The sequence below is a fragment of the Pelophylax lessonae genome (assembly GCF_965119305.1).
Source record: "Pelophylax lessonae genome assembly, chromosome: 3".
NCBI lineage: Eukaryota > Metazoa > Chordata > Amphibia > Anura > Ranidae > Pelophylax > Pelophylax lessonae.
The window spans coordinates 126,848,244-126,863,889 of NC_138770.1; the positions used below are offsets into that span (position 1 = coordinate 126,848,244).

Genomic DNA, 15,646 nt, shown 5'->3' on the forward strand with positions numbered 1-15,646 from the left:
TCAATAATTACCATCATTGTTTAGCTGGCGGTATCACATGCGGTATTTGTCAAAAAAAAGCATTAAGTTGGGGGACCCCACGCTGTTTTTTGACAAATAGCTGGTTGCTAAGGGAAGCCTAAGGGAAGTCAGCCGCCGCATCCTCAGCAACCGATGACTCATCAGCTGTCAGCGGGTTCCCTACTGACAGCTGAATGTAAAAAAGCTGACAATTAAAAATGTTGAAAAAAAAAACAGCTTGGGGTCCCCCCAAATGCATATAGGCCCTTCGGGACTGGTATGGATTTTAAGGGGAACCCCACGCTAAAGTAAAAAAAAAGAGGCAGCCCCCCCCCCAAAATCCATACCAGACTCTTATTTGAGCATGCAACCCGGCAGGTCAGGAGAAGGGGGGGGGGGAGTGAGCAGCCCTGCCTCCTGAACTTCTTAACAATACCAGGCCACATGCTCTTAACATGGGTGGGTTCTTTGGGGCAGGGGGGGCTCTGGCCGATGGTTGTGGGGGTATGCAGGCAGAGGGTTAATCCCCTTTAAGAAGAAGGCCCCAAGATCCTGCCCCCCCCCCCCATGTGAATGAGTATTGGGCAAATAGTGCCCTTACTCATTCACCGAAAAAGTTTCACAAAGTAATAAAAACACACACAAAGTTTTTGACAATTCCTTTATTAAAAGGTTGTGGGGATCAGGCCATTGTCCCCATCAATATGGGAACAAGGTGCTTTGGGGTGGGGGGCAGAGCCGAAGTGCCTGGTATGCATTGGGGGGGGGGGGACCCTACGCTGTTTTTTTCTTTTTTTTCCACATTTTTAATTGTCTGTTTTTTTTGTTATGTTCAGCTGTCAGCGGGGAACCTGCTGACAGCTGATGAGTCATTGGTTGTTAAGGACTTGGCAGCCGGCTTCCTGACCAGGTCCTTAGCGATCAGCTATTTGTCAAAAAACAGCCTTTTTGACAAATCCTGGCCTGTTCCTTAGCAACCAGCTCAACGTGGTAAATTACCACATAAATAATGCACTACTATGCACTAATAAGCCAAACTCCAGCTCACACTCACACTGAGCATGTGTAGAGCTGCCAACACTGCTCTGCAAAATCGCTAGCTGAATTGGGGACATGAACAGAAGGTGGAGTTAGAGAACAGCAGGATCAACCATTTTTTTTTGCAGAATACAAAAAAAAACAAATCTCATAGTGACTGAGTGAGTATGAACAGCATGTAATACACCATTTATTGATCATTATGACGTGGGTTTAGTGAAATTAAAGTGCTTGTACAGGAAAAAATTTGATTAAAAATAAATAATAAACATAGCAGCCTCGATACTCCTCTTCTTGGGTCCCCCGCAGGCGCTCTGGGCCCCTCCCCCTTGCTGAGTGCCACATTAGCAAGCTCACGAGCCAGATCTCTGCATGCATAAGACATAGACCCCCCCCCCCAAACTCCTGCCCAACTGGCTGTGATTGACAGCAGCGGGAGCCTATGGCTCCTGCTGCTAAATCTCAGCCAATCAGGAGGGAGAGACCTGGGAGAGCCTCGGGTCTCCTGCACATCGCTGGATCGAGAAAAGCCTTAAGTATTTGGGGGGCTGAGGGGGGGAGCTGCACACTGAAGGATTTTAACCTTCATGGATAGACCGCATAAAGGTAAAAAACCTTCAGACTTCACAACCACTTTAAGTCTATAGCTGGCCATACACAAGAAGAATTTTGTTTAAAAATGTTTGTTTTGTACTTTTGAAATTGTTTGTTTCTCATTTCGTACTGATAAGAGAATTCAAAGGAGCAGGATGGAAAATTTTTGAACAAACACATTTTTAACAGTGTATGTGGTTTTCATTTGGGAAATTCCATTTATAAAATCTAATAATAAAAGCAAATTAAATTCAAAAGCACTTTTGAATGGCATTTGTCAAGTCTCTATTGGTATTATTGAACATACTAACAAGATGTTTTGTACAACTCTTCCTTTGGAAATCTACCAGTGTATGGCTAACTTTAGTTTCACTGATTTGTGAATGTAGCCTTGTCCCTCGTTCACAGGTAGCCCATATAGTTTCTTGAAATTTGAAACGGCTGGTATTTAATTAAGTACAGACCACAAACAGTTTACAATGCACCCACTAACCTCAGGATTCTTCAATTCTTCGGTTACGTAATTCAGATTGTTCCATCCATCATAAGACCAGAGTCCTTGATAAAAAGCCACTCCAACTGGACCAAATCCTGGAGCTGTATTTTCAAAGGCATTCTGGAAGACATGAGTGTTTCCTTGGGCCAGGAGGACCATACCCCCCGCAATTATGCCCAGCAATACCAACAGCTTGGCAGCCGTGAAGGTGTTAGTGATAGTGGCAGAAAGCCTGACATTGAGGCAGTTGATGATGCTCAAGACAAGGATACAGGCAGCTGCTGTACACTTTACCACTACTTGAGGCGGTGGGCAGTCCTGGTAAAAAGCAGCCACCACATATTCTGCAAAACTTAAGGAGACAGCAGAAATGCCAGCTGGTCTGACCACAATGACCGAGGAATATGCCAGGAGAAAAGCTGGTAAGGTGCCAACATTCCGTAAAATATAAATGTACTCCCCTCCAGATTCCTTTATGACAGTGCCAAGTTCAGCATAGGAAAGGGCACCTAACATTGCTAGAATGCCACAGGCTGCCCATATTAACAAGCTGGCTCCAGGACTACCCATGTAATAGAGGACCCACTGAGGGGACATGAAGATACCAGAGCCAATCATGGTGCCAGCAATCAGTGACACAGCACTAACCAGGCCAAGTTCCCGTTTGAGATGTAATTTTTCAATCCTGTCTTTTTTACCATCAAAAGATGGAGAAGAGTCTCTTCTTATCCTGTCAGCCATAATGGAGCTTCTTCTGATCTCAGATCCTTCTGAAAAAGAGATGTGCTATTTCACAGCTAAAGCTTGACAGGTAAAATTAAAGTTAATTATTACTGAGTGTACAACGTGCAAAGAACATGGCAGATTTTCAATTATTGCAGTTAATGATCTATTTGAAAAAGTAAAGCATATTACCAAGAATAATGGGAGCATGAGGATTTGATCAGGTATGACTTTTTGCTTCTATTGAAGACTACTAAAAAACACAGAAGTCTCCACCGCTGTTGTAGAATCAAGGATAATACTAGGCAAACGTGGTTTACTGCAAGGTTTTGTACTTGGCTGATGAGAATGGGGAGATTGACTACCTCCTCAATAAAACAAATCAAGAGCAACAAAATGTTAGACTAAAACAGTGATAACGAACATTTCGCATGATGCAGTGTAGTTGAGCATCATGGGAAATGTAGTTCCAAAACATCTGGGGTGCCAAGGTTCCCCATCACTGGACTAGAGTATCATCCAGTTATGGTATTTATAGACATTGACCATTAATTGCGGATGAAACTACTGGGTGCAGTCAGATTGAAAATTTCCTTTACTCAGGTATAAAATGAATACTGGGACTGAAAGCTCCTTACTAAGGTGATCCAATCCAGTATATCGCAACCTTTTTTAAGTCAAGGCACCATTTAGAAATGCGCACAATTTTAGCGCACACCAGTCTAGGCGGGTCGTTCAAACCAGGAGGTGCATCTGAGTGCCTGTGCTTTTTTGTGCATTCCCACACATTGGGTTTTTTTATGGGCTGCTCTATGCACATAAACCATGCAAAAAAAAAGGTGCTGGCAATCATCATGATTTTTAAAATTGCACAGCATCCAAAATGCATGCTACTGCGGTACCATGCATTTTAACAGGTGCAAATGCATGCACATTTGCTAGATGCTTGGTGGTGCCATTAAGAATTCTGCAAAAGACAACACATTTTTGTGTGTTGCGGTAAGATGCACAATTTCGCTCGTGTTACCACACTGCACTTGGTGTGAACAAGCCCTAAAATATATGTTGTGGGGTAGAGTTTAGTTTTCTGTAGGTTGTAGATCCTCTCCCCTCCAAGTACAAATTCTGTTCCTCCTCCCCCTTCCAAATCCACACTACTACTCTCACAAATCCCTCCCCCCACACAAATTTTGTTCCTCCTATCCCTTCCAGCCCCCACTTTTAGCACAAATCCCCCCCCCCCCCTCCCAAACCCCCTTCCTAGCACAAATCCTCTTTTTAGCACAAATTGTGTTCCTCCTCCCCCTCTTGCTAGCACAAGCCCCCCACCAACCCCCCCCCCCCCTGGAACAACCCCACCCTTCCAGATCCCCCTTCCTTGCACAAATTCTGTTCCCCCCCCCCCTCCAAATCCCCTCTCATCCCGCCACATCCCTCTCATCACTACAGGAGTAGTGACAGCAGCAGAGAGAAGTAAAGAGCCGGGAGGTGGTGTGGGCTGTGCTCTATTTCCCACTCTCAGCTCTTCTCCCTTCTGTCTGTATACAGGAGATAACACAGAAGGTCCTCAAATCAGACTGTACAGGGTTTGATTACCTCCCCCTACCCAAAATTTCTGCTGCTGGGACAGAAGTCTGGGGAGGAGATAGGGGGGCGGTAATCAATCCCTGTACAGTCTAAATCTGAGAGCTATGCTGTGTTATCTCCTGTATACAGTCAGGAGGGAGAGAGCACAACCTGCACCCCCTCCTGGATCTCTCCACCTCCCTGCTGCTATCTCTACTCCCAGAAAGTTGTGCGGGCTGCCGATGTGTCCTTAGAAACCAATGACATCATGAGTTTGTAGGATGTTGGTGGGTGGCCCCCACAGCACTGTGAACACCCTGATCAGAAACGTTGATCTAATCTCCAAAGTTAAGACGTGCACAGATGTAATTTCGGTGCTGATAAAGTTAATAACTGTTCAGAGATTCAGGCATACTAGGTCAGAATCAGATCATACGAAAATGCCTCGAAGGCCCTCTTCATATTATGGGGATTTGAAAGCCATGATAGTGTGTTAGTAACCCCAACTTATCTATGTCTCATGAAGATGAAGGGAGATGCCCTGGGCCAGCATGGTCATTGCTGAGGGCCAATCAAGTACCTGCTTACTGATATTCTAAACAAAGTGACTTTTCAACACATTTACAAAGCTAAAGGAAAATTCCCTTGGAAAATTAAATTTTTCTTTTAAAGTAAATAGCTTTTTTTGCCTTTAGTAAATCAACCCCATTGGTTGCAAAATCCCTTTTCATGTAAAAAAAAATAATAAAATAATAGCAGAATATTTTTTTATGTATGTAAATGTCTTCTTCGACGCCCTTCGAAGAAGTCGGAAATGACGAAACGCGTCAGGGCGTGAACCTCGCGGCGACCGGAAGTTCTCGGGTGACACATTCGGAGGCACTGGAGGCTAGGAACATCAGCGTGGAGAGGGTGAGCCGGCCAACATCGCCTACCGATGCATCCCTGTGACTTCCTTATATGATCTATTAGAAGGCATACTATTTGATTGCGTTTGTGAGTGCATTTATTGGGGATTGGTTAATAAAGTATGGAGTGATGTTTTACAATATCACACTAGTGCGGTCCTTTCTTTCATGTTTTCCGTATCCGGTTGGTGAGTGACTCGTGAGCAAAGGGAACGCAGTTTTCTGTGGAGAGAGGTGTGTTTCTAACAGCTGCAGCCGATCGAGTAAAGACCACAGAGTTCATGCTTGTTTGCCTTCTCTATGAGAATAGGAAGGCCAGTTGGTCTGGTGAGTTGCCATCTTGTACCTGTATCACAACAGTGGAGGATTGAATGTCGGGTGACCCCATAAAAATTCACTGGTGACCCCAAATTGGTGAAAAAGCTGGATATAATGATGGACATTTAATGAGAAAGGACTAGTGTACTTTAGCAATTCCTTGCATGCTTTGATTGATACTTAATATCAGCGCTGCTATTGCTTTGTGTATAACTCCATTTATGGACTTTTATTCAGAGTGATTGTTTACATGTGTTTCACATAGGCTGCCTTTATTTGCTAGAATTCTCCAATCACATCTCTTCCACCTATATCACCCTCCTAGATAGATGATATGCTAGATAGATTTAGTTACTGGCTCACTTTAATCAATTGAGCTGCATGTGAGTGTTTTGATCAGTTCTGTGTTTCCCTGGCTGCAGTGTTGTCTGCTTCCCCCTGTCTGTCTGGAAAGGTTCTGTAAGACAGTAGGCTTAGAGAGTCAGATCAGGAACTGACTATTTATGCAGCCCTGGCCAATCCCTGGGGAGAGGTGCCCAGATGGTGGCTGGAAGGGAGCATTAATACTCAGTGCCTTGGCGCAGATGGGCTCTTGTCCTGGAGGAGGAGATCTGCTAAAAGTTGCTAGAGCCGACTGAGGGACTTTCCTCTGAGGATCTGGACTGGTATCACTGCAAAAGGTGCCTGGAAGCTATAGGAAGGAGGCATTCAACTATGAAAGAACATTCGTGAGTACAGACTGGCAGGAGAGATCCCTGTGACTATGTGCTGCTGCAATCCCTATGGTGCTAAAGTCAGCATTGCTCGAAGGGGACATTGTGTCCTGGTATAGCTCAGTCCACTATTTGCTTGTGTAAACACTCTGCGCACAATAATAGGAGGAAGATTAATGTCCTCAAGTTGCTACTAGAGTTACTGGACTATATCACAGTCATCCTACTCTTATCCAAATTCATGTTCTTCAATAACGCATCAGAAAAGGATACCCCTAGACTGTCCATTGAGCCTAAGGAGTGACTGTGACTGTGTGCCTGGGCGCAGGTGCAACTAAGGGAAAAGACTTTATGGACCTTAATCTTTGGGCTCCTGTGGGAGTGAGCACTGCACACACCGTGTGTCTAACTTTTAACATGGACTAGCTTAGCAAATGCGCTTCTACTTTCATCACCTTCATTCTTCACCTATTAAGGCATATTTCCAAGTACAAAAAAGCATGCAGGTTGTTGGTGACCACTCATACCAAATATAGTATTAAAGTGGAACTGAAGGCAAAAAGTTACAAATTGAGAACATGCAGGTCTTTTGTTGCAGAAGAGACATGCAATGTCTCTCTTGCAAAAAAAAAAAAATACACTTACCTGCCAGTTTGCAATCCCCTCTAGAATGTACGAGTTGCACATGCGCAGCTCAGTTTACTTTCTGGCACACTCCCTTTGTGCGCCGGGATTACTGCACCCCTGCCCATGCGCAATCAAGATCGTCGAAAACAAGCACCAGGAAGAGGCTGGGGAGATGACGCCGGTGAGGGACCTATAAATATCTAAGAAAAAACAAAGAAAACAAGCAATTTCCACCTGATATTGACTCAGTCTCTTAGGCTATAGGACATAAGTTAGTTAGTAAATCGAAACTGCTAAATACCTTTTCTCATCAGCAGTATATAGCAGCCTTGTGACTTGTATCAGTTCCTAGTAAAGCTTGTAGGAGGCGTTTTCACTCTCCCCTAATGCTCTGTCTGGATATGTCCTGACAGTTCTGATTGGCCCTGTGCTGATCACATGCTCTCTCCCAAGTAAAAAAAAAAATAAAAAATCTTCAGTAATACACACCAAACTGAGCTTGTGCAGCCCGTTATTTTTTAGAGGAGGATCAGAGAGATAGGATCAAACAGCCTTTATACACAATGCAGAGGATTAACTCCCTAGGTTCCACAGTGAGAATAACAAGCATGCTTTACTGCATATACACACTGATTTTACTGTTGTGGGTTTAGTAACACTTTAATAGTTACATTCTGCTTTAGCAAAATTGATCATTGCATGATCAATTTTGTATGCTGCCACATTCTGAGCTCTGGTATAGACATGGTATCATGAGTTTAGCTCAGACCTTAATTGCTGGGCAGCTTTTCGGATTTTAAAGTTTAAAGAGGAATTTAATTTGCCCAATTCTTTTCTTTTTTGATACCTTCAGCTCAAACATGTGGTCACCGGGCAGTTTGGGCCTGTACTTTTGCTTGCAGATAATTGTTTGGCTGAGGCTATAGTTAGAGTTTCTCCAAATCAAATGATTTTAGAAATCTATACAGCCTTCCAGGACCCCAGCACACAGGCCCAGGCTTATAACAGAAACATTTTGTGGGAGGATTATTTGGGTCGTAATGATGATGAACCTGGGAAGAAGTTCTAACCAACCACTAATTTGGTCTCCATGAAACTTACCGATAAGCTCACTCATTTATTCACTTACTTCATCTTGTCTATGTAATACATTCCTTCTGTGTATACTATATTGTTGAGACCTTGCCCTATCTATTCCTTTGACTGAATGAGGCTGTGCACTTTACAAATGCAGTTGTGCTCACCCAGAGCTTAGTAAATGTGGTGAAGATCCATGCAAGTGCAAACAAAAGTGCTGTTTTTTTATTTTCCTTGCACCTGATTGGGTGTCCTTTACAAAGTGAAGCTTCACCACATTCATTAAGCTCTGGGGAAAATGAGTGCAACTGCACTTGCTATGTGTACAATCGATTTGCCTTTAGTAAATCAACCCCAATAAGTTTGGTGTTGTTACTTTCTGCCCATTTCAATATTAAACTGTTGGATTAAAATAAAAACAAATCTACCCGCTTAAAACTTCCTCTATAATCTATAATAAGGTCATCATGTCTTGTACTACCTTCCCTCTCCTATGGTATTAATAATACTGCATTGCAGAGATATATGGAATATTTTATTTATTTTGAGCATGGGGTTATAAAGGTAGAAGTTTTTTTTATCTTAACGCTTTCTATGCAATAAGATTAAAAGCCTTCTGTGTGCAGCAGCCTTTCTAGCCCCCCCCCCCCAATACTTACCTGAGGTCCATCTAGATCCAGCAATGTGCAGGAGTGTCCCGGCTACCCAGGCTTCCCCTCCTGATTGGCTGAGACAGCAGTGTGGTGCCATTGGCTCCCGCTGCTGTCAGTCAAAGTCATTTAGCCAATAAGGAAATTAAGGGAGCCGGGCGGCGCTGGACCGCAGCTCTATGTCTGAATGGACATGGCTCGGATCAGGAGCCCCCATAGCAAGCTGCTTGCTTTGGGTGCACTCAACAAAGGGAGGGGCCAGGAGCACGAAAAGGGACCCAAAAAGAGGAGGATCCCGGCCACTCTGTGCAAAACCACTGCACAAGGCAGGTAATGAAGCATCATTTTATCATTATCATTCATTACATGATGACACGATCATCTGCTCTTACGGTCAAGTGTTAATTTTTCAAAAAAAGAGTTTGATCGATTTTTCATATAGTGAATGGCCAGCATAAGGCTGGCCATACATGGGTCGAATTTCGAAAGAATTTTCTTGTGAAAATCTTATCTAAAAATTTCCATTCGAATTTCACACCATTAGTAGGCTGCAGCAATGGCCGATTTTTGAATTTGAGTGATCAGGCATGTTGGACGTTTTTTTGAAAAACAAACAATTTTCTCATCAATGATGGGAGAATCGTGCAAGAAATATAATCAAAAAAGAAATGCGCATGATTGCAAGAAAAGAAAATTCTTGGAAAGAAAAGAAGATTCCCAGCCAGGAAAATTATTTTCTATAGCAACATGAGGTGAAAATAATAATAGTACAATCTTTCTTTCTGCACCTACAGAAATCTCCAACTCACATGTACGATGTGCCACAGTAATGTTCCGCAGGCTGTGTACTCAGCATTATCCGGCTCACAGTCAGGTATGCCTCTTCTTGTGCCAGTTTACCAGCTGGCATCTTCAAGCCTGGAGCTGTAGTATCCAAGTAAGTTCTGTTTGTGTTCAAGTCAATATTTATACCTTCATTAACTCATCTATTGACTATTCAAACTCATATAAACCTGCCATTATATAAAAGCAAAAACTGTAACATTGCAACAGGGCTACCTTACAATGACACTATTGTACCTGGTCATTGGAATGGCACCCTTGGACAGGCCCTCAGAATGTGATTTTTATCTCCTTTCAGGACTAATAAATGATCAACGAACCCTTTCACTGCCAGGCCCTGCTTCACATTTTACACCTCAGGTGAATGGTCTTAATTTTCATGTATCATGTAATACACAACATAGCCTGGAATGTTTGATTTTCACACCCCAACCTGTATATTTTCTGAAAATGCAGGGTTTATGGCAGACCTGGGCAAATTGTGGCCCCAGGGCCACATACAGCCCCATGGCTGTCCCTGCCTGGCCCTTGATGCCTCTACTGTCAGCATGCCTCTCTGAGCCTGTCAGCTTCCTCATTTAGAGAGGCATGCTGGGGGACGACCATGTGGAGAGCTGCTAGAACTGGAAGGCAAGAGCCTGAGGAGCTGATCAATACAGCAGGGAAGCTGGGTTCTGATGGAAGAGCAGTGCTTAGGAGATGTCCCAACGATCCCATGCCACTCTGCTACCTGGCCAGGTTCTTCTTGTGTTAGCACCTGCACCACTGCTGGGGGTTATTACTGTGGCAAATGACACATACTGAGGGTTATTATTGTGGTCACTATCACCAATTCTAGTGGTTATTACTGCTGGAGGTTATTATTGTGGTCACTTGCACTAATTCTGGGGTTTTTACTGTGTCACTTGTACCAGTGCTGTAGGGTTTTTATTGTGGTTTTTATTTTGGTTACTTGCATCAATGCTTGGGGTTATTATTGTGATTACTTGCACTAATTCTGGGGGGGGGGGGGGTATTACTGTGTCACTTGTACCAATGCTGTAGGGTTTTTATTGTGGTCATTTGCACCAATGCTGTGATTTTTTATTGTGGTCACTTGCGCCAATTCTGGTGGTTATTATTGTGGTCACTGTCACCAATGCTGGGGGTTATTGTTTTGGTCACTGACACCAACGTTGGGGGTTATTATTGTATCCAATTTATATTCAGTGCAGTCCAATACTGGGGGTCGTTATTGCATTCACTGACACCAACTATGGGGCTATTTTACTGCCACTTTCTATTGAGTGCATGATAAAGTAAAATTGCAGCAGAAATTTTCGGGTGTTAATGTGTGTTACAGTCAATTCATTTTGAATGGGCTGCCAAAATCAACTCAACGTACTTCAATGCACAAAAACACGCTGTTATTGTGCTGCTGTCTGGAATGTGTCAGTAGCCAGACTTGGGGCCCTCTGGAATTTTCATGCTGACCACCACTGGTATAAGGTACAGACTAGAAATGGTTTGTTCTCTCCGGTGGTTGATTATCTAAGCACTGTATCTAACACAATAATAAAGTATTGAATTGCTCTTCGTTGTTTCTAGAAGAAGGCAAGGAGGGCTCCTTCTTCTTTGAGTCCACTGCAGTCCCCTGGGGATCATATATACCAGTGTAGCACCCTCCTAGGTAGGTGCTAGTGAAAGAGTATAGTTTTTGGCTCTGTCTGCTTATCAGAGGAGCAGCAGGCAAATCTATATTGCTCTCTGCCTAAATGTTGTACTTAGTTAAACAGGGTAATGCCTTTTTACCTGTCAAGCTAATTTTTGTTTTTCGGGGGTGTATTGATTTAAATGCACCTGCAATGTGTACATAAATGTGTGAATATTTGTAAAGCAGATATTTTTTTTTTTCACGTGATTTATTGTATCCGGCCACATATGGGGTATGCCCCATGGCCATGTACATTTGTTACTTCCCTTTTCCCCTTTTCCAAGTTTGTGGGATATTCCATTGAATTTTTGTAAAAATAATTTTTGTAAGGGCGACTGCCCAAAGCCAGTGAGGACATGGCTCGTTTGGCCCTAGAAAAACAGTATCGTGAGTACAGGGGCTTGTGTCAAGGGGCCTGACCTGAGGGGGCCACTCCAAGAGTAGGATAGTCAGGGGACGGGTGTCGGCAGCTGAGAAAGAGGATACTGAGGAGAGTGTCCTGAAGATAACCTTAGTTCATCAAGTCATCTTAGGAAAGATACTTAAAGCTAAATCCACTTCAGTGGCAAGGTGGATCAACAGCCTGGCTGTACCAAGAGATAGAAGTCCTCCTATATTGTGCATAGTTAATTTGGAGTATCCCACTATTCCCTTCTCCCATCCCTAATTTATAAATAAACACAAAAACAACTACATACCCCTGGACTGATTATTGGAAGAGCCAAGAAGGAAAAGAGAGAGACCGTGCATGTCAAGGTTGCTAATGGTATTTCAGGGTAAGTGGTACATCTGGCAGTCCTCAAAGGGGCAGTTCTACACCCATATGGGTCGCTGCACATGTTCAATATGTAGGAAAGTCTCTGGTTTCATATAATGCCTATACCGTACACTTATCTTAAGGTATTATTATTATACAGGATTTACAGTATATAGTGCCAACAGTTGGTGGTTGGTGTGGGATTTACTAGTTATATTGGTGTTCAGTGTAGAATCCTCTCATGACATTGGTGGTTGGTGAGGGATTCCCTCATTATATTAGTGGTCAGTGTAGAATCCATTCATTACATTTGTGGTCAGTGTGGGATTCACTTATTATATTGGTGGGAAGTGTAGAATCCTCTCCTGACATTGGTGGTTGGTGAGGATTCCCTCATTATATTGATGGACATTGTAGAATCCATTCATTACATTGCTGGTCAGTGTGGGATCACTGCATTACATTGAAAGTCAGTGGAGGATCCCATTATTATATTGTTGGTTAGTGTATAATCCTCTCATGGCATTCGCAGTCAGTGTGGGATTCCCTCGTTATATTGGTGGGTAGTTTAGAATCTACTCAATACATTGGTGGTCAGTGAAGAATCCTCTCATTACATTGGTGGTTGATGAGGGATTCCCTCATTATATTGGTGGGCAGTGAAGAATCCATTCATTACATCGGTGGTTGATTTGGGATTCATTCGTTATATTGTTGGTCAGTGTAGAATCCTTTCGTTACATTGGTGGTTGGTGTAGAATCTTCTCATTACATTGGTGGTTGGTGTGGGATTCACTCATGACATTAATGGTTGGTGAGGGATTCCCTCATTATTTTGGTGGGCAATGTAGAATCTACTCATTACATTGAAATTCAGTGGAGGATCCCCTCATTACATTGGTGGTCAGTATGGTATATCCCCTCTTTACATTGGTGGTCAGTGCAGAATCTTTTCCTTATATTAGTGGTCAGTGTAGAATCTTTTCATTACATTGGTGGTCAGTGTAGAATCCATTCATTATATTGGTGGTCAGTGTAGAATCCATTCATTTTATTGATGGTAAGTGTAGAATACATTCTTTATATTGGTGGTCAGTGTAGAATCCATTCATTACATTGGTGGTCAGTGTAGAATCCATTCATTATATTGGTGGCCAGTGTAGAATCCATTCATTTTATTGATGGTAAGTTTAGAATAATTTCTTTATATTGGTGGTCAGTGTAGAATCCATTCATTAAATTTGTGGTCAGTGTAAAATCCTCTCATTACGATGGAGGTCAATGCAGAATCCCCTTTTAAAGGAAAAGCATGGGAATTTAAAAAAAAAAAAACAAACTCAAATACTTACCTTTTATTTCTTAGTTTGATAAAAAAAAAAAGAGGCAAGCTGCCGGACAGTTTAACAGTTTATAAATGTGAACCCTCAAACTGCTGGCCAATTTCCATCTACCGGTCAAAGTGGATCTATTACAGCTTGATGAAAAAGCAGGTGTCACTGGTAAAACTTCCTGAAAAAAAAAAAATGTAAAAATAGAAATGATCAGTATGTGAACTGCGTTTGGGGTGTCATTAGGAATACAGTACATTGACACCCGCAGCTGTTTGTACCCCCAGTGCATTTTGAACAGAGTGCAAGAAATCTGCACAGAACGCACCTTTCCTGAACCGCGTTCTGGTGTAAAGGATTTGTGGATTTTTAATGTTGAAAAGATCCTCTCCCCACTGTATGGTATTTATGTATTTTTTTTTGCATTAATACGTTTCCCTTATGGCGCTGCTCGGCTCCCAATGCCTTTTGTTTTTCAAGAAGTTTCCCTATTAGCCCTACATTTCACCAGAATTTACTCACAGGATTGACCCTTCATTACTTCAATTGGATTTATCACTAAGTTTAGGTTTGAATACCCAAGGGGGCATTAGACTCCCTTTGACCATGTTACAAAGGTGTTAGTAAGGTGCTATGTTATAACGTGATACCTTCCTCAGTACATCATTTTGTCATGTACCATGCAACTAAAGTATTTAAAAGAGTGCTCCTTTATTATAATTTGCTGTACTGCAAGAAAAAGTAATTTTTAAAACTGCCTTTTATTAATAAAATGTCTTTTTTTACTGTCCCTGTGGCTTATTTTCTAACATTTCCGTGAGAACATTGTGCAATGGCGCCACCTTCTGTTTAACATATAATCTTAACCATAGATGCTCCCAGAGGTTGTAACTTTATTCCATGTGAATAAACTTTTTTTAGAGCATTTGAAAAAATAAAGGATTACTTTTTGAATGTTCTTGTTTCAGAGGTCCTCCTTAGGAAACAGATAACTACAGGGCTGATATACAGTAGCTGGTTTCTTTTAAATATGCTGCTGGCTTGACAGGGCCAACTTTTGAAATCATGGGGTCCCATAAAGTCTATCTAACAGGGCCCCATCTCGTGCTTAGTGTTACTGTCAGTTCCAGCATGTGTAATGTGTGGCTGCAGCATTTAGTGTCAGAGTAGTACAAGTTTGTGCAGTGTGCACTCATGCATTGAGCAGTATGCAATAGTTAAGAAATGAAGGACCATGCACAGTACCTAATGGCAGTCCAGAGCATGCCATGAGCTGTATGTACTGTCAGTGGAAAGGCAATAGGTGAAAAAGTATGCAGTGGCATGGCAGTAAGTGAACAGTATGCAGTGGCAGGGCAGTGAGCAGTATTTAATGTAAGCGCTGGTTAGGGAGCAGTATATAATGGCAGTGCAGTGATCTGTATGAAGTTGCAGTGAAGGGCAGTAAGCAGTATAGAAAAACAGTGAGGGCCAGTTAGCAGTATGTAGTGGCAGTGCAGTGAACTTTATAAGTGTCAGTGAAGGAAGCTGTATAAAATGTCAGTGCCTGGCAGTGAGCAATGTGTAGTGACAGTGAGCAAGATGGAAGTGGCAAGGCAGTGAGTATTGTGTAAGGGCAGGGCAGTATGTGGTGGAAGCTCAGTGCAGTGGGCAGTATGTGGTGGCAGGTTAAAGCGGAATTCCGGGCACAGAAACATTTTTTCAATGAACATACCCCCGGCACAGTCAGGGCTAGTACATTCCACAATGGCTAGCCTCTGATCTGTCCCGGTTCGCACTTACCTGCAAGAAGAAATACTCACTTATAAAATTTCTTCCACAGCGTTGCCATCTCTCTTGTGGGCAGCTGAAGCCGGCGTGATCCTCTTCGGCGTCTTCTTCCGCGTCTTCTTCTCACAGAATGCGCCTGCACCGGCCCCTCTCGTCACTTCCGGTGCGGCGCCGCATTCCTCCACAGCTTCTGGGCATGCCCAGAAGCTGTTTTGCAGGGAATGCGGCGTCGCCCCGGAAGTGACGAGCGGGGCCGGTGCCGTCGCATTGATTCCTGGGAACGATGACGTTCAGCTCACAGGAATCATCGCAAGACAGGAAGTGACGGCGGAGCCGCGGCGCTGAGGGAGGAAGTGAAGAGTAGGTGAGTATATTCTATCTAAAATTACAAGGTGAGTGTAAAAAAAAAAAAACCTAACTATCCAATTCCTTTTCAGGTTAAGAAGACCAAGCGGACGGGCACAAAAAAAAGGTTGTTTTTGTGCCCGGAACTCCGCTTTAAGGCAGTATACAGTGGTAGGGCAGTTTGAAGTATGTAGTGGCAG

The 15,646-nt window shown here is 43.0% G+C and overlaps 1 protein-coding gene across 3 annotated transcripts in view; it reads right to left on the reverse strand.

The window, feature by feature from the left end:
• Positions 1–9,624, reverse strand: part of LOC309551751 (b(0,+)-type amino acid transporter 1-like) — a 116,569-nt gene extending 106,945 nt beyond the window's left edge. For 2 of the 3 annotated variants that reach the window (XM_082252444.1, XM_082252442.1), the window contains exons 1-2: positions 9,520–9,624; positions 2,126–2,898 (exon numbers count right to left, since the gene is read on the reverse strand). In XM_082252444.1, the coding sequence (XP_082108570.1) occupies positions 2,126–2,869 (744 nt within the window). In that variant the 5' untranslated portion in view covers positions 2,870–2,898; positions 9,520–9,624. Of the gene's footprint in view, positions 1–2,125; positions 2,926–3,043; positions 3,220–9,519 lie in introns of all 3 variants that reach the window. The other variant, XM_082252443.1, reaches the window with a different exon arrangement.
• Between the last annotated feature and the right edge of the window lie 6,022 nt (positions 9,625–15,646).